Source organism: Olea europaea, unplaced genomic scaffold (genome assembly GCF_002742605.1).
Source record: "Olea europaea var. sylvestris unplaced genomic scaffold, O_europaea_v1 scaffold261, whole genome shotgun sequence".
NCBI lineage: Eukaryota > Viridiplantae > Streptophyta > Magnoliopsida > Lamiales > Oleaceae > Olea > Olea europaea.
In genome coordinates, this window is record NW_019244422.1 from 104464 (window position 1) to 129050 (window position 24587).

General features: G+C 34.5%; 3 protein-coding genes and 1 pseudogene across 4 annotated transcripts in view; 1 reads left to right on the forward strand and 3 right to left on the reverse strand.

The window, feature by feature from the left end:
- The window catches only part of LOC111383060 (protein IQ-DOMAIN 1-like), a 7146-nt gene extending 3653 nt beyond the window's left edge, over positions 1-3493 (reverse strand). The window contains exons 1-3 of one of the 2 annotated variants that reach the window (XM_023007121.1): positions 3281-3493; positions 2243-2347; positions 1464-1712 (exon numbers count right to left, since the gene is read on the reverse strand). In XM_023007121.1, the coding sequence (XP_022862889.1) occupies positions 1464-1712; positions 2243-2326 (333 nt within the window). In that variant the 5' untranslated portion in view covers positions 2327-2347; positions 3281-3493. Of the gene's footprint in view, positions 1-1463; positions 1713-2242; positions 2348-2931; positions 3237-3280 lie in introns of those variants that run through there. The other variant, XM_023007122.1, reaches the window with a different exon arrangement.
- Positions 3494-6510: 3017 nt separating this feature from the next.
- LOC111383053 (proline-rich receptor-like protein kinase PERK2) lies at positions 6511-6981 on the reverse strand. Its single transcript, XM_023007113.1, has one exon. The coding sequence runs from the start codon at positions 6979-6981 to the stop codon at positions 6511-6513; it is 471 nt and encodes a 156-aa protein (XP_022862881.1).
- Positions 6982-13677: 6696 nt separating this feature from the next.
- On the forward strand, positions 13678-17391 carry LOC111383048 (annotated as a pseudogene).
- Positions 17392-20550: 3159 nt separating this feature from the next.
- On the reverse strand, positions 20551-22368 carry LOC111383087 (E3 ubiquitin-protein ligase PUB24-like). Its single transcript, XM_023007156.1, has 2 exons — positions 21817-22368; positions 20551-21514 (listed from the first exon to the last, which is right to left on the reverse strand). The coding sequence occupies exons 1-2, from the start codon at positions 22271-22273 to the stop codon at positions 20730-20732; spliced, it is 1242 nt and encodes a 413-aa protein (XP_022862924.1). The 5' UTR covers positions 22274-22368; the 3' UTR covers positions 20551-20729.
- Between the last annotated feature and the right edge of the window lie 2219 nt (positions 22369-24587).

Below are 24587 nucleotides of genomic sequence, written 5' to 3' on the forward strand. Positions count from 1 at the left end.
ATCAATGACATTTTATCACATTATGACCACCACCCTATTTTATTTGTTACGGACTTCGATGCTTACAACGACTATTTTAGCCCCTCTGATGACCCGTTTCTACTCCCACATGAGAATTCCCACGCAGAATCTTTTGCCATGTCTGCTTCAATCCCACCTATCACAGCACACAAAAATAAAATTGATGTTATTTTGGATGAACAGCTTGTGTTGACCAATAATAGAGAGATTCGGTGCTTTCTTGTTCGTTGAATGGATCGACTTGATTCTGACGGTACATGGATTTCCAAAGAGAGACTTCAGCGGCGTGAGCCAAATTTATTGGAGCTTTATAAGAGTCAGCAAAATTCTCACTCACCTAAGTTATCTTGGTCAGCTCATGTTTTTGCAGGTAATTTGCAATTGGCATCGTCATCATTTGTGGAATTTCGATATTTGGTTCGTCAGAAAGATCGTCCCCTATGGCATGACTTGGAGCCTTTAGCATCAGATTCATTGCAACATTTTGATTTATCCACTCGACGGGGTCGAGTTTTTCTCCCACCCCGGGAGAGTTGATGAGGACATCGGACGACGTTTACTTATTTTATTTAAACTTTATTTATTTTCTTGGACTATTATTTAAATTTGGAATTGTATGGGCTCGGGCCCAAACTCATTAGGGTTGCTTTATTATTTAAACCTATTTTGCATTGTAACTTTTAGTTGATGATGAATGAATAATTATTTTGGTGGCTTATGGCGCATCCTTCCCCTTCTTCTATTGAATTCTTCTTCTATCCCCTCCCTTAATTCCCCATTCTTTCTGAATCTTTCTTCTGTTTCTATTAATCATCCTATTGATGCTGCATCATATAGAATATATGTTCTCTAGAAAATTTTGTAATTTCAATTTCATGAAATTAAACTTTCTATACCATGTCATAGTAAACGAATTTTAATGCTGAAATGAAATTAATGGTTAAGGGTAACTAAATTTGTTACAATTCTTTATAATGATGAATAAGAGCAGCACAAATTGAAGTTTATGATGTAATACAAATGAGCAACGTCTCCTTATCTACAAAATCTTGAGGGTCTGCAACAGATTTATATCCATGTTATACACGTATGAGCATTCACATATTCTCCACTCGTGTTTTTGCGCCAAATCTTTTGGCATACTTACAAGAAAAATCACAGTGCACTTAAACATCATGTTGGATTTTTTTCTTCCTGTATGTTCATGAAATGTCAACTAATTGTTCAGATTAAAAGGTAACAAAAATCTAGGTGGAAAATCATGAAAAATCAAGTCAAGCCTGTATGCTATGTATCAGAAAATATGGCTGCATTTTGTTAATTCTTTAACAGAAAATCTAGATGGAAAATCATGAAATATCAAGTCAAGTGTATCAGAAAATATGGCTGCCTTTTTTTAGTTCAGTAACAATAAAACTTCAGAAAATGAATCAAGTCAGTACCAGAAATCCTCTAAAGGCTGTTTGGATGCGTATGGCAGCACATTCTTCTCTCATTTCCTGTTGAACTTGAGCAGCATTTTGCACCTGACGTGAAGCAGAAGGAGAGCTAGTAGAATCTGAAACTTGCTGAAAGTTGGGATCTTCAACTGATGTAACCGCATCTTGATTGAACTCATCTTGAAGTATGTTGGCATCAATCTCAACAGAATGCTTTCTTCGATGCCAAATCTTGTCAATGCTCCCTGTTCTCTGCATGATTAGATAATTTTAGTCAATGATCCCTGCCTATTTAATGATAAAACTTCACAACATCCAGACTGAAATAGGCATGTAACGAGTGGTGCAACAATCAAGAGGTTTTCAAACAAGTTTCCAAATATTCATATATGACACTAGGAAGGTACTTCTGCTACACTTTTCCTTGCCCATTTAGCTCACAAATAAACATATAGTACATGTCCACCAAATATATCATCAATATTGAGCAGCTTCAAGCCCTTTGAGAAGCCTTCTTGCACCAGGACTCCCAAAATGAAAAGGTAGATTTGGGAAAATTCCACGAGAAATTCAAGAATATCCTTTCAGCATATATTAAGCAAGCAGGGAAAGGAAATTCGCACACACAAGTCAAGGCAGGATATACAGATAGACAAAAAGCTTCTTTAAAGAGACAGACATTCAGTAAATGCAAGCAAATACAATATTTGTGCATTCTGGATTAGCCTTTCCATAACATTATTTTCCCTGATATATAACTGCAACCAGAAAATAAAACCTACATTTTCATCCTTCTCCGAACATTGTGATTTCTCTGGTTTCTTGAAACCAATCAACGCTTTGATCCATTTCTTTGATGCACCCATATCGATCTATCAGCTCCAGACCTACCACAGGAAAGCCCAAATTCTCATTATTGGCATTTTTCTCAGACAATCATTTTTCTCTCCTAACAAGAGCTTATCAAACAGATAGGAGGAAATGGCAAACGAAGTTAACCATTTCCAACATTATTAACCAGCAGAGAAAGAAAATACTACAGGAGAAATGCAATATTTGACTCGTCAGTCGCTGAAAAAAATAAATAAATAAATAAATACTGAGAAGGGAGAAAAGTAACCTTGGTGAGAACCAGCAAATGGCATAAAATCTATGCAATCACTAATACTCCGAAAATTGTATGTTCTTATAATTGATAAACCACCTCTACAGAGTAATTCCATATGCACTTTCCAGATAAATACCAAATCTTTAAATGCTAACTAACATTCCAAATGGCAGCCCATGTGGCTTGGAAAAACTAAATCTTATTTATGAGATTATGTTTTGTTGATTGCCATTCTGCAAATCTGAAATTCGTGACTCTCCTTTGATGAACTACGTATTTTAAATTGTAATATATTATTCTTCACCCAGAGGTTAGGAAAAAGAAACAAAAAAAAAAAAAAAATTCAACCCAAAGTTTTTTCACCTTTGTAATAAAAGAACCAAGGTTTGAACTTTAGTACAAGCAATGTAGCCCTTTTCACACAATTACACCAACAAAACAGCAAACTGAGCAAAACCCATCTCATCAAAGAAAATTTCCGTCTTTAGGATAAACTTCACCAAATAAAATCCCTAATTCAAGTGACAAACAATACAGATCTACAAAATACAAGATTGTGCTTAACTCGTATGTTACAAAGAAATACATAAAAATTGGAAGCTTAAATCTCCTGAAAAATCAGGGTCGGCTACTATTCTACTAATAATACACACAGAGAGAGAAAGGGAGAGTAAAAGGTGAGAAATGTCAGAGAAAAAGAAAAGAAAAGAACCTTTATCGCTAGACCTTTGAGGATTGCAAGTGGATCTATCAATCAGTCTATAGGAAAAGGAAAAGAATCAAAATATCGTAATTGCATCTTCGATCAATATTCCAAGTTGAGAATTTTTGAACCGTACATTTCGAATTGATGGAATAAAAGGAATTTGGATAGGCCATGATTGAAGAAAGGGACACGGTGTCGTTTAGGGTGCAGTAAAGTTAAAAAAGTCGAACAGAAAAATCATTGTCGGGGAAAAAGCGGCCAACAGTCAATCACGGGAATTCTTTAGCCCTACACCCGGATCCGTATTGTCCACTGGGTTCGGATTCGGATATCACTTTCCTCTTTCAAACGAAAATTTCAATTTTCTTAAAATCGGCTCGACCATTAGTTGCTAAATTTATAGAGTCGAAGTACAGTTCGAATCAACCGTAAGAATATTTGAAAAATGAAATCGATGAAATTCGAAGTGAATCTATCGGTTATTTACTTGTTCCAACAGATTCGAAAAGAATTAAAGTTTAAATTTTAGAGGGTGTTTGGTATTGATTAAAATTAGATTTTTTAGTAGATTGTGATAAAAGTTTTTGAAATGTATGGCTGAAAAGTTTTAGGATCTATGAAAGATGTTAATATTAATTGTTTGACTTTTATTTAGACTAAAATCTAATTTTAATCCGTACCAAGCATGCTCTTAATCTAAGTCAAGTCAATAATTAATTTTAACTGCATATTTCATAAAATTCATGATTTTCCAATCACATATTTTATCATCTTTTTATTAAATTTTACTGAAAATCTTATTTTAATTAACTACCAAATATGAGCATAATCTTATCGATTTTTCGATTTTTCAATCGTACCAACCAATCTGATCTTATTCCTAATATTGAAAATTTGTTGAGGAAACGGTCGAATTCAAGTGATAGTCATATTAGGAATATGCTACTTGTATATAATGTGGTGTTCATAATGATGTACATCTCTCCCATGGAGGGAGACACACTCGGATAAATTATGCCCTCGTTTGGTTCCATTAATTTTCATTTCATTATATTTTATTTTATATTCCTGCCTCCTATTTTTATTTTATATTCCTGCCTCCTATTTTCAATTACACAATCTTTCATAAAATAATATTACACATAAATCGAATTTTTTTTCTTTTTCAATCACTTATTTTTCAAAAAAATATTATTCTCCTCATTTTCATCTCCACAAAATGGGGGCCAAATGAGAGCTATATTTTATTCGAAATGAGTCCCCTAGATGTGAGTGGAGTGAACATCATTATGGACACTCTAATGTATGTGTAACATCACCCGTCATATTAATATCAGAGTACATAAAATATATTTTTGGTTTAGTTTAAATGTAAGTAGAAAAGTTACTTCTAGTTAATCTTTATTTACGAATACAATTGATAAGTTATTTTTTACTTTTAAATTATAAAGTGATTCTTATCTTATTCTATCAAACTAAATAACCCCAATTTGACAACCATTATTTCCAAATAATAATAATAATAAATCAATATACTCATTTTTAACCGCAAATTTATATAATAAAATATTTTGCACTTAAATTTAAAATATTTCTCTACATTTTAATCACACATTCTTCTAGAAATCACTATTCAAAACATTATTTTTGTAAAGAATGCTCACCAAACAGGGCTAATTTTTTCTAACATTAATTTCTAAAATATTCATTTTAAATTTTACTAATTTACTTAAGCAAAAAATAAGCCTGTTTAATTGTTGAGATCTATCCCAACCTTGGTGCCACTCATCCTAGCATTTTGAAAACAACCCATACTCACTATGGTCCGGGTTTAACCCCCATTTTGAGGAAATAAAAATGGGTGGAGTAGATTTTTTTTTTAATAAGTGGTTGAAAAAAAAGAAAAAGTTTTCGATTCACATGTAATATTATTTTATGAAAGATTGTGTGATTGAAAATAAGAGAGAGAAAAATAAAATGTGATGGAATGAAAATTAATGGGACCCAAACCAGGGGCTATGCATACAAGATGTGGAATACATAAGCCAAAACTTTTAGGACTCACATAATGCGAATTTTGAACTTTTATTTGACCAAAATTAGTATAAAAAGCTACACTTGACCATAACTGGAAGGATGTTATGGTTTTTGAATACTCGGTATTTCTTCAGAATAAAACCCTGTCTCTGGTTTAACATTAGAATATGCACATTGTTGACAATAAATGGGTATTTCTACTCGAGTATAATTCAAATGGACAATTTAAATAAAAGCTCATTGGATGGCCAAGGGTTTCAACAAACCACAAGATTGGATTATTTTGAAAAATGTAATCCAGTTATTAAGCATTCTATTATCAGAGTGATTCTTACTTTGACCGCGACAAAAGAGTTGGACTATACAACATGTAGCAACGATACTTTTCTTAATGAGGATGCTGTTATGTCACGACCACGAGGCTTCGAAGATAAAGATATACCTCATTATGTGTGTAGGGTTATGCTACATGTAAATCAGGATGTTTACCCCTCACGTGGAGGGAGATCCACTTCAAATAAATTATAATTTATCAAAATTGGGTTCCTTTCCATGTGAGGGAGGTAGACATCGTTATAAACACCGCATTATTAACAAGTAATTTGTTCCATGTGTGTACATTAAACAAGGGAAAATTACAGTAACAGTCCCAAATCTTTTCAATTTTTCAGAACTTACCCTAATATTTAATTTTTGCTTACGAAGGTTACTAACCTTCATAAATATGTAGTTAGAATCCAAATGGATGGAATGGATTGATCGTTAGTTAACCAAAAAAGTCAAAATTTGACCAATTTGGACCAAATAAAAAATAGTATAATAGTACTTTGCATTTTCCTTATATTAAATAAGTTAAAAAATTAAATTAAAATCCCAAAAAATAAAAATAAATATATAACCCCACTCCACCCCCATCCCACTCCCCAAGTCTAATCTAAATGAAGCCTTCTCCGACGAGCCTATCAAAAATCGTCGCCACCGCTACCTTCTCTCTATCAAATCAATATAGTTGTAGAAATAGAGTGAGAAGCCAACTCTGGTAGATAGAGAGAAGGCGACAATGCTTTTTCAATAAGAGAAGGAAGTGGCTCTGGCTTTGGAGAAATAGGAGCTATACTAGGAGAATTTTGTCGATAAGTTGGTTTAGAATGTGGTGGTACATTTTCAAATTTGGGAACTGGTGGTGTGTTAAAAGGTTGTTAAAGTTTTGGTGCTGGAGGTGAAAGGGGTGTTTTTATAGTTGGACTTGGATGAGTATTTGGCTTCTTAGAGGAGGGAATAGGTGGTGCTGGAGGAGATGCCCAAGGGCAGGGAGGAGGAGAAAGTGGTGGTGCAGGAATGAGAGGGCTTATGGGGCTTTTAAATGTTGGAGGAGGCACAAGAGTAGGATACGGATGAGGTACCTGGGGATAGGGAGGAGGAAAAAGTGGTAATGTAGGAATGAGAAGGCTTATATGGCTTTCAAATGTTAGAGGTGGAGGAGGTGCAAGAATAGGATAAGGTCTTTTCACCGAGGGCAGAGGAATTGTTGATTTGAGCGATTGAACGAGTAGGGAAGATGGATCTTTGCAAACTGGAGTTGGTAGTGGAACTGAATACTGATGCACTAGAGGAGAAGCTGATTGAGTGGGTGGAATGCTGATTTGATAGGGAGAAGGTGGCGGTGGCATCAGTTTCTGATAGGTCTCGTCGGAGAAGAAGACCTCATCAAAATTTGATTAGGGGGAGTGGGATGGGGTAGAGGGGAGTTTTTATATATTTAGCCCTCGTTTGAACTTCATTCTTTTGGAAAAATATATTTTTCAACAGTATTTTGATATTATTTCAACCACACATTCTTCAATAAAATAACATTACACACAAATTCAAGATTTTTCCTTATTTTTTAACAACACATTTTCCATTAATACACTATTCAAAAATTTATTCTTCCCAAAAAAAGGGCTCAAACAAGGGCTTATTTTTATTTTTTAGGGTTTTTGATTTAATTTTTAAATTGTTAACTTATTTAATATGAGGAAAATGCACAGTACTATTATACCCTTTTTAATTTGATCCAAACTGGTCAAATTTTGACTTTTTGGTCAACTGACAGTCAAATGGATAGATTGTAATACCCCGAACTTCACGTTCTACATTTGGCCAATATAATTCATGCATTCCATGCTAATTACATTGTCATTTGTATCAATTTTCTGATTGCCTTCTCTTAAAACGATGTATTTGATCATCAAAGCTTTAAAATCTTTACATGGTGATAACCTTCGACTCTTCGATCTAGGTGGTGAATTTTATATTGAGTTATGATAGAAAGTTAGATTAACTAAATGTTGGAGATTGGCTTGGTAGGTAATGTAATATTTGAAAGGCCGAAAATTTGTATCAATGAAGGTTCAAACTTTCCATTCGGCTAATCGAGGTCACCTTAAACCCTAGATAGGTAATTCACATATTTGGGACATGAGGGATGAAGTGACATTATCACAACGTAATAATATATGTCTTATATGACATTATAAATATTGAGGTGCGAATTGTTAAAATCGGTTGAGAATTGGGTAAGAAATTAAATGAACAGTTGAGGAATAAGATCTATAAAATACTTTGGGATCTTAATGCAAGTGAAATAGATTGTAAGCACATCAAAATAAACCAATGACACTTGATTTGTACCTGCAAGGATATATGTAAAATCAGAATTTAATGAAATGAGACAACACCTACTTAACATGTGACGACTTGTCACTTTAACCTCTAATTCCTTCAACCTTAAGCCTCCAACACATCCTATAAGTCCTAAGAACTTTACACAAGATATTTATAACTCTTCTAAGTCACATATGGCTCCATGTGGTGCAAGGGAGAAGTTAAAGTTGGCTGCAAGAAGCTACCTCCTACTTGGACAGCTCATGCTAGGGGACTTTTCACTTTAATATATAATTGCTTCAACCTTAAGGTATAAATTTCGTGTCTAATCCCCAAGGACTTAATATAGGATGAATATATATATCTGAAATATCATAAATGGACACAAAAATAATGGTAGAAAAGTCAAGTATTGCAGCCAAGATGACAGCTCCTGCTTAGTGACTCACCTTGATTGCTTGAGGTGGCTGCAGCCCATGATATTCTTAATCCTTAAGTAATATGCACGACTTCAACCATTTAAAGACCACTCATTTACCTCCTAGATAATATATTAACTCCCTTAACTCGTCCCTAAGTGATTCCAAGTGAAAAGAAGGTGAAACAGTCAAAGAGAAATAGAAACAAGAAGCTGGAATTTCTGAGCAGTTTTGTTACTCCATAGTTTTGAGGTTTGTTTCTATTATTTCTTAAGGGGTTTATGATTTCTTGAACATCTGAACTTGTTTGTGATTAAGTTGGAGTATTGTTAATGATGTTATGATGCCTAAATAGAGGTAATTAATTGCAAGAATTTGAAAGAAAGTAATCTAGACAGAGATGAGGAATTGCTGGATTGAGTGATTTATACCTTGATTTTGGGATGATACTTAGTATTTAACTTAGATATATAACAATATGAACGTTTTTATATGTAAGTAGGGAGTGTAGAAATGATTTTAATGGCCTAGAATTCTGTTGGTATCATAATAATAAAATGGAAACCGAAAACAGTCAAAGGGAAAAATTGCCTGATTTGGTGTAGTGGAAAATGGACTGTTTTTGAAGCTCCAAACACTTCATTTGTCACAACTTTATGATCTTATTATCTTCACATATATGTTATAGGTGTGTGGTAAAAGTTTGGGAGCCGTTAAATGTAGGTAAGGACATGAAAAAGAGTTTGAAAAATGAGTGGACGGTGATGGAAACCTAGAAAACAGATTCTGTCCATTTAGGTATTTAATGTGATTTCAACATTTAGATGTCCCCTAATGAACTCTTGGGCCTAGAAAATATATCCTAAGAAATACTAGGTTGTCGAAAACAATTGGATGACGTTGACGTTCATAATTGGACTCGAGAGATAGCGAGACTTATGGGATTAATTTGTAATGTCATCGGCAACTTGAAATAATGATTTTGTCTAAATTGTTTTGGCGTGAATGAACGTATTTTGGGATTGTGTGTATTAAGATTATTAAATGGAGGATTGTGTTTAATATTAAATGATAATACAGGCGACTTTTCGACGTTGAGCGAAAAAGGGAATTGATACACACTCCATAGGAGCTTACACACATAAAGACGAAAGGTAAGTGAAAATCCATTTGCAACTACAATGCAAGAACCTAGTATATGTGACATAGTAATGTTGAAATATCTACATAACTTTGATAAGAGGCTTATAGCACATCATACGGTGGTTACGATCATTGAGTATGAGGTTGCATAACCTATTGACACCGATTTTTATTAAATACGTCATTTATGAGTATTTTCATATGCATGCACGACATGTAACATGGTTGAAAATCCTACATGCAAAATATGATTTCAAAGTGAGTTTCATTATAAATGTTTTATTGACCACTACTAGCGCACCGAGGCATGTGAGGCATGCTTATGTGATATGTTTGGCATTGCGGGTGTTACTTCCTGGGTGATTGTAAAGGTAGATAGGGGATGGGCCTTTGGTGATCATGGGAGGGCGGACCACTCGACTGTGCCCTTGCGATATTATGATTATAGGCGTTGTCGGGTGGGAGACTTCTTGGGTGATCATAGGGGTAGTCAGGGGATGGGCCCCTAGTGGTCACGAGAGGATGGTCCACTTGTCGGTGTCGATTTCATACTGGCCAATTGATTATTGATATTGATATTATGCAGTGCTCTATCCGATGCATAGTAGGTGGGTCAAGGGCCCAATGAAATGAAAGATTTCAAGTGAAATGATTTCTAGTCGACTTTAATGAATATTGAAATATGATACTTTTTATCGTGATATTTAAAGTAAATGGCATGGTGTCATATGTCGTTATTACTCATGTTCAGGACATGCATGATTTTGCTTACTAAGCATTGACTTATGTAGTTCTTGCATTGTAGGTGAATATAGAACTACATGGATAGAATGGCTAGCTGTGGAGCTCATATAGGATTCCAGAGTTCGATGTACATGGATGACGACCTGTAGGGTTATTTTGTAGCCTGCCATTTGTAGGGTTATATTTTGGAATCCTATATAGTATACTTTTGAAATGGTCTGTAGACATGTTTATAAGCTCTGAATATATATATTAGATTATGGCGATATGATTTTGAGTTTCGATATATTATATGATCGTGTTACAGATGATTAGAAGTTAACAAACTTGAAAAAAAATATATATGTAAAATTTGTATAGATATCAATATTAATTTGGGGGTGTGACATAGATTGGACTCCAATTGCATATTTATAAAAAGTTAGGGATATTCGCTAGTAAAAAATGAAGGTTAGGATAAAATAGTAAAAATTGAAAAGGCTTGGAATCGCTGCTGCAATTGTCCCATTAAACAAAGCTTTTTATAGTTATGCGCAATTAGAAAGAAAATCATAGACCAATTAAAAAAATAGAAGAAATAAGAAAAATCTACAAAAACGCATGTAACTTTTTGCTCTGGTGTCAAATTTTCGAGAGCACTTTTCATTCTACACATTTTTGTTGGATGTGATGATGGCCTCGGACAAGTAGTGCATGATTTGAATGGGAAATTTGCACTAAAAATTTGGGGCCTATGAATTATTTCTTAGGCATTGAGGTATTCAGAAACAATTCAGGTATGTATCAAATCAAAATATATGACAGATTTGCTCAAGAAAACAAACATAAGAGTAGCAAAGAGTTGTATTGAATACACATAAACTTTTTAAATTCCAAAAAGTCTACAAAAGTCTCAATTAAATAAACTCCTCTTAGGCTGTGTTTGATATGGAAAATTTTCCATAGAACCTTTTGATGTGTTTGATTGTAAAATTTTTCCATGGAATCAATTCCCCTCCTCACAACACGTGACCTGTTTGGTGGGAAATGAGTTTTCCAATTTTTTTTTTTAATTTTCAGCAATGGGACAAAATTATATCTACAATTGTAAAATTTTTTATCTTTTTAATTGACAATTTTCATGAAAAATAACATCAAAAGATCCAAAATTTCAACATTTTTCAGGTAGTAAACTATACCAATCAAATACATTTAATTAATAATTTCCATTAAAACAAGTTTTAGATAATTCAATTCCCTGTAATTCATTTTCTTTCCTCCCAAATTTCATTATTGCAATCAAACGGGCCCTTAGAGCATTCAAGAATTTTTTAGTGTACGTTTAACAACTTGTGGAGTATTATAATACATATAATGTATAAATTCTCTTCTAATCTTGTTTTTTCATACTTGCTAACTTTACTTCTTGTGTCAAAATATATTCCAGTTTGATGTGAGTTGCGTTTTGTAGAGTTGGCTCAAGGGCGATTTGAAAACTTTAAGTTAAATTTAGGGATAATTGTAGCAAAAGCTCCAAACCTTTAAAATACTAGTAGGTTTTTTCAAATCTTTGGTTTGTTACGGTCGTCACCCCTAATATTTTCAAACGCAGTAGATGAAGCCCATTTGAACAGTTTCCATCCACAATTTTGTTTGTTAACCAAAAATTTAACTTTTACCATATTTTTAATATTTAAAAAAGGGAGAAAAGTGCAGCTTTCTATTTATCACATTAAATAATTAAATTAAAAAAATAAGAAATAAAGGGAAAAATCACACATACACACACAATCGTCTTCTTCCTCTCACCCATCCCCACGTCGACCTCAAAGCCAAAATCCACCCGACCACCGCTACCTCTACCTCTACCTCAATCAAGAGTCCTACTCCTAAATCAATCGACTCGTAAGATGAATGAAACTACCCGACTGCAACCAAATCAACTCTTCAAACAACCGATTCAAAAAATGAAAACAAACCATTCGACATTCAATCACAAATTCCAAAATAAGATATTTGGAAACTGAATTAAACCCAGTTCTATTACACCCAATGAGGAACAAAAACTACAAAAAGAAATCTCACCTTGTTCTTTAACAGCTAATGATTGGTGCCCTTGAAGCCCCTTGGCTAATTAACCCATTAGTCCTGCCTCTTTATTTCAATCTCAATATTCCAAACAAGAAGGGGGGGGGGGGTGAGAAAAACTAAAAAAACAAATTTAGATCCTCGTGATCAAATCCAAATCAAACAAAATGAAATAAAATACACGGGAGGTGGAGGTGGCGATGGTTAGTGTGGATTTTGGGTTTGAGTTGGAAGTGGGGGTCGGTGAGGGGTGACAAGAAGAAGATGATTGTGTGTGTCTGTGTTTTTTTTATTTCTTATTTTTTAATTTAATTATTTAATGTGATAAATGAAAAGTTACTATTTTGTCCATTTTTAAAATATTAAAAATGTGGTCAAAGTTAAACTTTTGGTTAACCGACAAAATTGTAGATGGAAACTATCTAGAATGGTTTCACCCTATAATGTTTGGAAATGTTAGGATTGACAGTTGCAACAAATTAAAGGTATGAAAAAAGTTTATTAGTGTTTCAAAGGTTTGAACTTTTTGTTGCAATTATCCCTTAAATTTATGAAGGGATTTCTTGTAAATAAAAGAAACCCGAAAAAATGATCATTGATACAAGTTATGTCAAGAATTGCTTGCGATACTATTATCCGTGATTTTAAGTGAAATTAATAGATATTAGTAGTTTGAATTAAATTTCCAATAATAACACTCTCAATTATTATCCACGTAGACATAAACACAAACTCTCAAACAATCATAAAACTTAAACAACTATGCATTTCCAAGCACTCTCTTTTGCATTTCGACTCTCCACCATCACCATGAGGATGCTCTTCTCTTAAATCACTTTCCACTCCCTCATTTGTCCCCTAATCAATATCTATTTCGTACAATCAAAAGTATCAATCCCACTAATTTCATATATTCATGGGAGAGGGGATTTAGAATAGAAACAACAATGTTAACAATTAGATTGAACGTTTAAAAAAAAAACGATCATTTTTTTTGTATGACGTCCATGCAACATGTCAATTAAATATTGAAAGTATTAACCAATTGACGTATTCTTGTAAATAAGGTCAACCTCTTTGAAATCAAACCACAATGCCCAATAGGTATTTATTTTTCGAAAAATCAATTCTCATCCTAATTCTATGTTTTGGGAAATCAGACTATCAAAACCTCTAAGCGGGAAATTCTTGTAATCATATAAACTACAGGGGCCTCTTTAGCAAATTCTGAATTCTTTCCTTTGTGGAATAGTCTAGAACACTAATACCAGCCGTCAACTTTCATGATCAGCGGTTCACATCCATCCAGACGAAAAATTAAAATCACTGCTGCACTAGAAAGCGGGAGAGAATTCTAGACCCCGAGATTTCCAATGCTCGGAAATCCAACGGCCACGATCCTTCTTCACCTCCCACAAGGACTCAATCTGCACCGTACAAAATTCTTATAGCCATACCTCCTTCACCATCCCCACACGAGCATTTCTCTAGTTCTTCGCTCTCGAATTTATATTAGTAATCTTAGATCGGCATTGAAGTTTGATTATTGATCGGTAAATAGGTGATTTTGGTAGTAATTCAAGATGTTTGGGAGGGCACCGAAGAAAAGTGATAACACTAAGTATTATGAAATTCTTGGGGTGTCTAAAACGGCGTCGCAGGACGATTTGAAGAAGGCATACAAGAAAGCTGCTATCAAGAATCATCCAGATAAGGGTGGAGATCCTGAGAAGGTATATTTCATCATTACTTTTTTATATTTATCGAAATTTTCGTAATTTTTGAATATTTCTAGTTTCTTTAATATGATAGTTTCTGAGACTTGATGAAAAAGTTACGTGTACATAGTAGATGCTTCAATTATACAGAAATTTTTGATAGATGTGAAATTATTATCCCTTTAGTTCCTTGAAGAAGACAAAAATTAGAAAGGATTTGTCTGAAAGAGATTTGTGATATTAAGTAGCCAAGGTGGAGAAATTCAGAATTAATTGGTGGAAAATTTGAAAAGAGAGATTGAAAGTAATTTTATTTGACCGGATTCAATTTACCTTCTTGGTTTTTGATACTTGGTTTTTGAAAAGAGAGATTGAAAGAGACTTCGATTTTTGATACTTGGTTTTAGAATGTTCTGTGGAGTTGAACGGATTCAATTTACCTTCTTGTCAATATTTAATCTTAGTTAGTATTCAGTCCCTGTAACCTCTTCTGGTTTTGGTATGGTAATGACAATATCATAAGGTGCTGCTGAATGCAGTCTTTTAAACTTTTTATATAGCTGTACGATCCAGGGAAAGTATTGGCCGAGTTAGGTAATAGAGGATGGATATTTGGAGAAACTGTTATATGTTCAAGAAATGGAGAAGTAAAAAATTTGTTACTTTTGACAAGTTTTACTTAATTTGAATGCTGAAAAATTCTGCGCGGTTACCTGGGTTAATCTAATTTTATTGCCAATGTCCTAGATTATGCGGTACATTGTAGTTTTCGATCTGACCCCCACTTCCAATTATGCTTTTGTCAAGTTGTGTTTGAGTTGAAAGCTATTTCACTTGTAATATGTTACGTGGACGGGAACCATTTTTCCATCTTTCTTCTTTTTCAAGTTAATTCGGAAAGTCAATTAGATTTGTGGAACTTTGTTATGTTAAAAACAAAGCTGTAATTAAAATTGTTTGATGGTGGTGTGTGTCATCTTTAATTTTGCTCAACTGCATTAACTGTGAATTAGTGACAGCAGTGGTTTAGCCAAATCCACGAGATAGTTTAAATCTCTCAATATCTGCATATTTCTTAAGAAGAGGAATAATGAGGTGAATATTATGTGTTTATTATCCCTTTTTAGCAGTAGACTTAATTATAGGATTTAAACTTAATATATTTTTATGCTACAGTTTAAGGAGCTTGCTCATGCTTATGAGGTTCTTAGTGATCCTGAAAAACGTGAGATATATGACCAGTATGGTGAAGATGCACTCAAAGAAGGGATGGGTGGAGGTGGCGGCATGCACGATCCGTTTGACATTTTCTCATCCTTCTTTGGTGGAAGTCCATTTGGAGGTTTTTGACTGACTTTCATCTCTCTGTTTTGTTTCTTGGTTTGGATTCGGACATAGTTTTGAGTAGCCTTTATTTCTCCGCGCTTCACTTGGGTGCATATTACACTGACAAAGGAGTTAATTTTCCAATAATTAGGTGGTGGTGGTAGTAGTAGGGGAAGGAGGCAGAGGAGAGGAGAGGATGTGGTGCATCCACTGAAGGTTTCTCTCGAGGATCTTTACCTTGGTACCACAAAGAAGCTGTCTTTATCACGCAACACACTGTGCTCAAAGTGTAATGGGTAAGTTCCAGGTTCCTAGTCCTGCAATTATACTATAGACGGTGGGTATCTCAACTCATAAGTTCTGTTGTATGTTCTCCTTCGCAGCAAAGGATCAAAATCTGGCGCTTCAATGAAATGCCCAGGGTGTCAAGGAAAAGGGATGAAGGTTACAATAAGACAACTTGGCCCTGGTATGATTCAGCAAATGCAACATCCATGCAATGAATGCAAGGGAACAGGTGAGACTATTAGCGACAAAGATTGATGTCCTCGATGCAAAGGTGAAAAAGTTGTTCAGGAGAAGAAAGTTTTGGAAGTCCATGTAGAAAAGGGCATGCAAAATGGACAGAAGATTACATTCCCTGGAGAAGCAGACGAAGCGGTACGACATGTTAATCTTATATAGAGTATGTAGGATCGATTGGTTTATCACCAATTCTGCAAAGCTGATTGGTCGTTACTTGTTTTGTATTTCTTCACAGCCTGACACAGTCACTGGGGACATAGTTTTTGTCCTCCAGCAAAAGGAACATCCTAAATTCAAGAGAAAAGGCGAAGACCTTTTTGTGGAGCACACTTTGTCTCTTACAGAAGCTTTATGCGGATTTCAGTTTATATTGTCTCACCTGGATGGCAGACAGCTCCTCATTAAATCACAACGCGGGGAAGTTGTGAAGCCTGGTCCGTAATTTCATTTCATTTGAATTTCTGCGCGTTCTTAAATTCTATTCTGATCTCTTACACGAGTCTTAATTGGAAAAATATTGCAGATTCTTTCAAAGCGATCAATGATGAAGGAATGCCAATGTATCAGAGACCATTCATGAAGGGTAAACTGTACATTCATTTCACTGTGGATTTCCCGGATTCTTTAAGTCCTGATCAAGTCAAGGCCCTCGAGCAAATTCTACCTCCAAAGCCTCAATCACTAGTAACGGACATGGAGCTGGACGAGTGTGAGGAGACTACATTGCATGATGTTAACATCGAGGAGGAGATGCGGAGGAAGCCGACCCAGCATCAAGAGGCATACGATGAGGACGAGGACATGCACGGTGGAGGCCAGAGGGTGCAATGTGCTCAACAGTGATGTAGTTTTGAAGTCCTATTCTAGGAATTATGCTTTGTGCCTGTCCTGATTATATTTAGAAAACATGATCTAGTTTTTGTGTTGTTTTTTCTCGCACTTTGGGTAGTTTGCCTGTAGTTCGTGTTGACTACATTGCATAATTAGAAAACATGATCTAGTTTTTGTGTTGTTTTTTCTCGCACTTTGGGTAGTTTGCCTGTAGTTCGTGTTGACTACATTGCATAATTAGAAAACATGATCTAGTTTTTGTGTTGTTTTTTCTCGCACTTTGGGTAGTTTGCCTGTAGTTCGTGTTGACTACATTGCATGATGTTAACATCGAGGAGGAGATGCGGAGGAAGCCGACCCAGCATCAAGAGGCATACGATGAGGACGAGGATATGCACGGTGGAGGCCAGAGGGTGCAATGTGCTCAACAGTGATGTAGTTTTGAAGTCCTATTCTAGGAATTATGCTTTGTGCCTGTCCTGATTATATTTAGAAAACATGATCTAGTTTTTGTGTTGTTTTTTCTCGCACTTTGGGTAGTTTGCCTGTAGTTCGTGTTTACTAGAGACGATGTACGAGGCGAACAAAGATATATTTGGCGATAAATTGTAGTCTGCTATCAAAGTTTATTAATAAAATTACAGCGTTGACATTACCGGAATTCTGGATTGTGTTACATGAGATGATATCTTGATGTAGGTAGTGATGCCAAAAAGTCTCACCCCGTCCCGCCAATGGGGCTTTGCCCCGAATGAGGCAAAAAAACTCTCCCTGAACGGGTTGGTGCCGTGGTTAAGAGGGGAAAAAAAATTAAAAATAATTTTATTTATAGACAATTGACTTGTTAAAAATTTATTTTGAATTTGAATTTGTATTTTATTTTCTAATAATAACATAACTTGAAATTTTGAAAATGTAAAAAAAATTAAACGGAACAGTAAACTTGAAAAAAGTTGTCTCGTCTAAGGCGGGTGCAAGGCAAGGTGGGGGCGTCCCATCTCAAACTCGTCCCGTTGTCATTTCTAGATGTGGGGTACCCAACATCATCAATGGCACTCACTGATGTATCGTGGGCTTGAATGGATGATGTGTCAAGTTGACATTTTATTGTTAATTTATCCCATTTTTGTTCTTATTGAGAAATAAAATTGACTAAAGATAAAAGGGTCGAAAAACTCTCAATCGCTACTCTTGAAAGATTTGAGTTGTTACCCAATTCGAAATTATGGTTAGGTGAAATAAACCTTGCACCTAACTGGATGTTGATTACTAGATTAATATATGGTACATATTTATTCAATCATGCTATAATGACATCTTGAATGACAAAAATTTTCTATGTATGAAAATTTTATTGGACTGTTTAACGAAATATCAACAATATCATCTAATCATTTTTTTATGCATCTTCTGTCAACAAAGATGCCAAATTCACCTGACAACAAAGTTTAATTCATATTTATTTGTTTCTTTTTACTAAAGGTCGGGTCAAAAGTTCCTTCAGAACTTTGTATTCGATCCTCTCCTTTTAAATTAAGATGTTTTGAATTTTTTTAATTATTATTATTATTTTTTGGTGAGAAAATTGAAGATATGAATGGAAGAATTATGTTTTCCGTAGTTAAGATTGCATAGTTTAGTTCACATTCCATGAATAATACCAATTAGAATTTCCAATGAATTCAGTCAAAGCAACAATTGTATCCAGAAAAAATAATTCGAAAAATCCAGTATCATGCAAATAAAATAAAATAAAATTGGAAGAAAATTATTATGAAAAAAGGGTGGAAAAATAATTCTCATTAATTTCATATCTTAATGGGTTAAATGCAAATACTAATTTAAAATATGCTCTATTCTTTTGATTGAATTCGTAATTAACTAAAAAAATCAATTATTAATACTTTATTCGTGATTTCGTGTAACATAAAAAATAATATATAATTACAAATTGCTCATACAACATAAATTAAAGTTGAAATTCCAGAAAAAAAAGCCATCAAGGGGTCTTCTTTGAATGCCTAATTTCAATTAAAATTCTTGAGTCATGGTCAACTTCACTTCGTTTTCATGGTTGCAATTGGCAATTTAGTCATAATTAATCCGCGTCAAGGAAAATGTGTCGCACGTAATTATAATATTGCAGTCAACTTAATAAATAATAATAATTCAAACGTTTAAACTTTTATTTATAAGATTATATAACACTTATAACTAAATCTTTTAGAGCAATTTGAAAATATTTTTTTAAATATAAAATGCTCTATGTTTTAAAGAGTTAATTCTTAAATTTATACTTCAAGAGATTTTTAAAATTAACATTTTAATTTGGAGAGTGAGTTTCACTTTTCCAATTTGGAGGGCCACACTCTATGATTAAATGTATTCAAAGTATTTCAATTTTTAATGGAGGAAAATAATGTAACAATTTAGAGGAAAGCTTGTGAAAATAAAAGAAAGAGAAAAATAATAAATATTCTTTAGGAATAATAAAATTAAGTGTTAAATTTAAAGAGCCTATTGGAGTACGCTTTCTAAATTGTAGAATATACTATTAAAAAATAGTGAATTTTTTGGAGATCCTCTAAACAACAATAAGTCAAACTTCCAATGAATTCTAACGGCAATAAATTTTGAGTAACACACATTATTGATTATTCTTTGATTAAACTATGACCATCTTATTGCTTGCTAATTGACATAAAATGCAAGTTAACTAATTCTCTTGTTTTCAAAATGTTGGATCGTCTCATAATAAACTATACTTTTTGTAATCAACCCTTTGTGGCCATATGTTAACAAATTTCTCAGTTTTCGATTTTCATTCAATTCTCATCTTTCGGGTTTATTGTTTTTTAGTCCTTTAGATCATATAGATGCTTGATTACAATTAGAACTTGGTTGTGATTTATTTCGCTTTCGAGAGATTCCATATGAAGTTATAATAAAACAAACTTCTGTGCTCTCCTGGCTGCGTACGGTGCTTCTGCTACTCCGACGGTTGAACATTCCCTAAAAAATGAGGCTTTTACCTCTGGTTTGAAAATTAGTATCGAGTTAGAAAAAGCAAAGAAGGTATTCAAATAATCAAAATTCTTTTAAGAGATAACTGTCTCGCCTTAGATGTAGTTATATTGGTGACTTAAGCCACGTGAACATTGGGCGGTTACAGTGCCACGGGTCCCACGTAGTCTCTTCCATTATCCCTCGTTCTGNTATTGGTGACTTAAGCCACGTGAACATTGGGCGGTTACAGTGCCACGGGTCCCACGTAGTCTCTTCCATTATCCCTCGTTCTGAGTGGGGGCCTCCAACTATTTGATGGTTGCGTTCGTGACATCCGTTAAGCGATCTCCACCCAATTCCTTGATGATTTTGTGGCTGAATGTTGGGTTGATCGCGTACTGGTAGATGGTACCATGGAGGTTGGCAATTCCACAGAGGTGTAGAGCGCTCGTGAGGGTAGGCGGCCCAGCGTAAAGTGCTCATGGGGATTGACGGCCTAGCATAAACGTAGAGCGCTCATGGGATCGACAGCCTAGCATAGACGTAGAGTGTTCATGGGGGTCGAGAGAATCTCACTTTATTAGTTATTGTAGGCGATTAACAATGTTATCCAATATCACCATACAACTTGGTACATGATATTAAGCCCCCGTTTAGCCCCATTAAAACTCTTTAATTTAATTTAAATTTTTTTCTCTTCTATTTTCAATCACACAATTTTTAATAAAATAATATTATACATAAACAACCTTCTATTTAAAAAAAAAACAATATTCCTCCCATTATAAATCCAAATAATGGGGGCCAAAAGGGGGCTAAACAACATTAAGTCCTATAGAATTTGTTAAAAAATGATTCTCAAGAAAATCCTTTTACGTGCAAAATCGTATTATTCTCTCAAAATGCTATTATTTTTGGGAATGTATTTAGTACTAGAAATGATTAATTATTCCATCGTACCATACATGACACGTTGTTCGTTAGAGGTGCATGCTATCTAGCATACCTCGTCAAAAGATAAACTTGTATACAAGGAGAATTCCTCCAAACACTAGAATGCAACCTTAAAATCTCCCTTGCTTTCTTCTTCAAATCATCTGCACAATCTGCTTGAATCACCATGCAAATCTTGGACACACCTCCAACTCTCAGCATCTCCACAAGAACTTCATTTGTAGCCGAAAACCTCGAAATCGAAGCAAATATATGAAGCCCTCCATCATCAGTTGCATTAGAAACTCTCAACAGTCTTTTGGATACCATTGCAATCCCTGCAGGATGTTTCAAGAATTGTGCTCTTCCATCAGCACACGAACATAAGTGCGCTAAAAGTGTGAATATAAGCTCGGTAATTTTCTTCGATTTGAGGCTTTGATCTAGTTCAGTTTCAACAAGCACGAAAACTGCTCCTGCCTCGATGATTTTCATCCGGTTTCTTCCCACAGGACAGATTTGTATAAGGATTTGCAAGGTGGATTTTACTGCCTGTTGTGATGTTTTGAGTTTATTACTTTGTAAGATTTTTACCATTTCTTTGACGAAATCGGGGTTTAATCTCTCGAGAAAACTCCGAGTTGCTGCTTCGATTACCTTTGTCAATACTACGAGGGCTTGAGTTTTCGTGATGACGTTGACTTCTATGTTAGTACTCTTCAAGATCCATGTTAAGGCTTCGCTGAGAGCTAGGTTATTGTCGACAAGTTGCTGGTTTTCGTCGGTATGGGAATTCCACGTTAGATGGAGAATCCTCAAGGCTTCTTCGAGGCCTGTAGTTTTACCTGTTGAACACAGAATTTAAATAAATAAATACGTTTATTATACTTTTATAAGCATTTAGACAGATGATTCAGTTTAATATAGAATCAATCAAAGATCCTAAGTTCACCTCTTATTGCCACTCATATTAACTTATAAGCAAATAGATTAACATAAGTACTTATTTTCAGAGTAAATGAAGAATTACATTTAAAAAGTTACTTTTTTACGCCTTTATGCTCAAGCCAAATTATAGGCTTTAAATTTAAAGAAATATATGTACTTCTAACTATTTAAACTTCTAGACGAGATAATCTAAACTTACCTTCCTTGAAACATTTCAGAACGAACAAAACCATTGCTTTGGCCGATCCAGCCTTGGCCATGCACTTCCGGTTCTTCTCATCCTCATTAGCAAGTTCATCCATTTTCTTCAAGGAATCCACATACATGACAGGATTCTTGAGTTTTCGAATGAGATTAAGAACTGTGGACTTGTGTAGTGGAGATTTCGGCGTCGGGATTTGATCAATCCCATTCTTGGCATTGGCAATGCACCATGCTTGGATCAGCCGCCGGAGCATGTGATTCGGGGTCAAGTCAGAATCTCTTGGCAACGGCTGGTTGGTGGCGGGGCAGGTGGCGTCCTCCGCTGTCGATAGCCAGTGCTCGATGGTTTGTCGGTCGTAGGTTATGCCAGTAACGGTGGTTACCGGATCTTTCATGATCTGCAGTGAGATGGGACACAAGAAATATTGAGGTACTTCAATATTCTCATCCATTTGTGCTTCAATGGCTGGATAAAAAATCCAAGGCTTATATATTAATAATATATAGAGAATGTAAGAAAATGTGTCTGCACGTTAGAAAGAGAAAGGGGTTATTTTTCGAACAAAAAAATGGTAAGAGAAAGCGGCTGATTTACGGGCAAGTTTGAATGAGAAAAGCTTTGAAATATATGTATTGGTACATAGTAAAATAGTTTGAAATATACATCAATGAATATCATAATTAACAAAATTTTAGTTTGAATTTTCTTCTCTGATTAATGTCTAATTTCCTTTAGAAAATATGTCGTTGAAATTTAATTGATTAAAGAGACGATGCGCATTTAATTCTAGATTCAACATTATTCATTAAATAGTTGATAACGAAATATCAACTCAAAATATTTGTTCCTACTGCTTTGGCCTTCATTTTTTAAAATTTATTTATTTTTATCGAACTCATTTTCAACCATATATTTTAGACATCTGCCAATTAATTTTTTTTAATGTAAATTAAATAGCTTTTTTTATATGAAAATTTGTTTTTTCCCCCTATCTATCAGCCTATAAAAAATAAATAATTTAGTCCACGTCTAATATGGTCCCTGATTTCGACACTTTATTGAATCACATCGTCTAGAAAAATCAATTTCTAAGAAACTTAATCTTGAAGAAAAGAGCATGAAAATGATGAAATTTCTTGTAGTTTGTCGTGTTCACTTTCCTTGTTTTACCGGTCATAGTGTTTTCTTTTCAATGACCAAAGTTGACTGATTTCAGTCGATGGTCAATCCATTGAAATATTGACTTTCATATAGTGCCAAATGGCATAAACTGATTGGTGGAAAGCTGGCAGGCCTATTACGTGATTCTTTTTTTGAACAGTGTCAGTGTTTGAACGAAAAACACTGATTGAGTCCTCCAAATTGAGTGGTTTTAAGAATTTGGTGTTCCAACTTTTACATAGTCATTTACAGCATAAGTATTTCCTCTTTCTTTCTTGTCCACAATTATTGAAATATGTAAGAAATCTACAACTAAAAATAATCGAGGCTAATCTAGCTCTCCAGGAGCTAGGACAAGAGTAGAGTATGTCTATGTAATTTCCTAATAATAAAAGTTCTATTTCTAATCTTATTCTACAACAACAAATTTCAAAAATGAAATAAAAAGACAAACCTTGATAGATACATTGACTCCAGTTTCCAACAATTGATTTTTCAATAATGCTTCTTGTACAAAGGAAGTTTACAAAATAGGTTAACAAATACACGTGTGCGGCCAAGATTAATAAGCATTTGGACGGTTGTGATTTTAAAGAGAGAGGTGGGAATTAATGGCGCCAAAAATCGGAACTTTGCTGTAAATCTGTAATAATAGTCAATCTTCTTCAACGTACAGCTGTAGCAAAACTCCAAAAATATTCACAGCAAAAANGAGGGTACATTTTGATGGCGATAAAAGTTCGCATTTATTGTTAAAGTCGAGTCAAGCTTCAATTAAATGAGGCAGTAAGGTTCCACATTTAGAAAATGCAGGATTTAGTTTCCAACTTTTTATAGAAATAATTTTATCACATGTTATGCCATGTCCCATTTCCAGGGCCAGCCCTGGGGCCAAGCCACCTAGGCAACCGCCTAGGGCCTCCGAAAATGTGGCTTGGGCTAGGGCCTCAAAGCTCTTAGTAATACCACCAAGGAATAGTCCAATAGTCCAGCAGAAACTTAGGCCCTTCAGGAAATTGAATGGACATAGGAAAGAAATTGAAGGGACCAGAAGGAAATTGAAGGCAAGGGACCGATTCGACCAAAAGGTAGTAAGTCGTCTTCTACTCTTCTTCAATTCAGATTTCAGTAGGACCGTCTGGTGATTACTTGTTTGTTCCTTTTATTATTTGTTTATTCATTAAGGAAAAACACGGGAGAAATAAGAGTGAAATTTTGCAGAAGGTATGCATCCTTTCTATTTGGGTTTTCGAAAATGTGAACTAATTTATGAAAATCTAATCCAATGTTATTTTGATGGAATTCCCTTCTTTTTTCCCCTTTTCTACACTCTGATTGAAATTTGAATATACAGGTACAAAAAAATCCTTAAATTGAATTTGGCTGCCTGGAGAAACATATCATGTAATGAAAATTAGAATCCTAAATTTTCTTGATATTGTGTACTTGTTCTACAAATTGTGCAGTATGCAGATGTGTGGTTGATATTTCAGGTGACTTGAGCCTAGTATGTAATTAGAATATAAATATGAATACATTTTAACAAGAGTCTTTAAATATTTTTACCAAAGCATGATTCAGAGCTCCAATGAAGTGGAATTTGA

Bases quoted from the DNA above. Each gene is read 5' to 3' on its own strand.
- LOC111383053 (XM_023007113.1), bottom strand. From the start codon at position 6,981: ATGCCACCGCCACCTTCTCCCTATCAAATCAGCATTCCACCCACTCAA.
- LOC111383087 (XM_023007156.1), bottom strand. From the start codon at position 22,273: ATGGATGAGAATATTGAAGTACCTCAATATTTCTTGTGTCCCATCTCA. The intron at 21,515-21,816 runs GTAAGTTTAGAT...TGTGTTCAACAG, and splicing joins TCTGAAATGTTTCAAGGAAG to GTAAAACTACAGGCCTCGAA.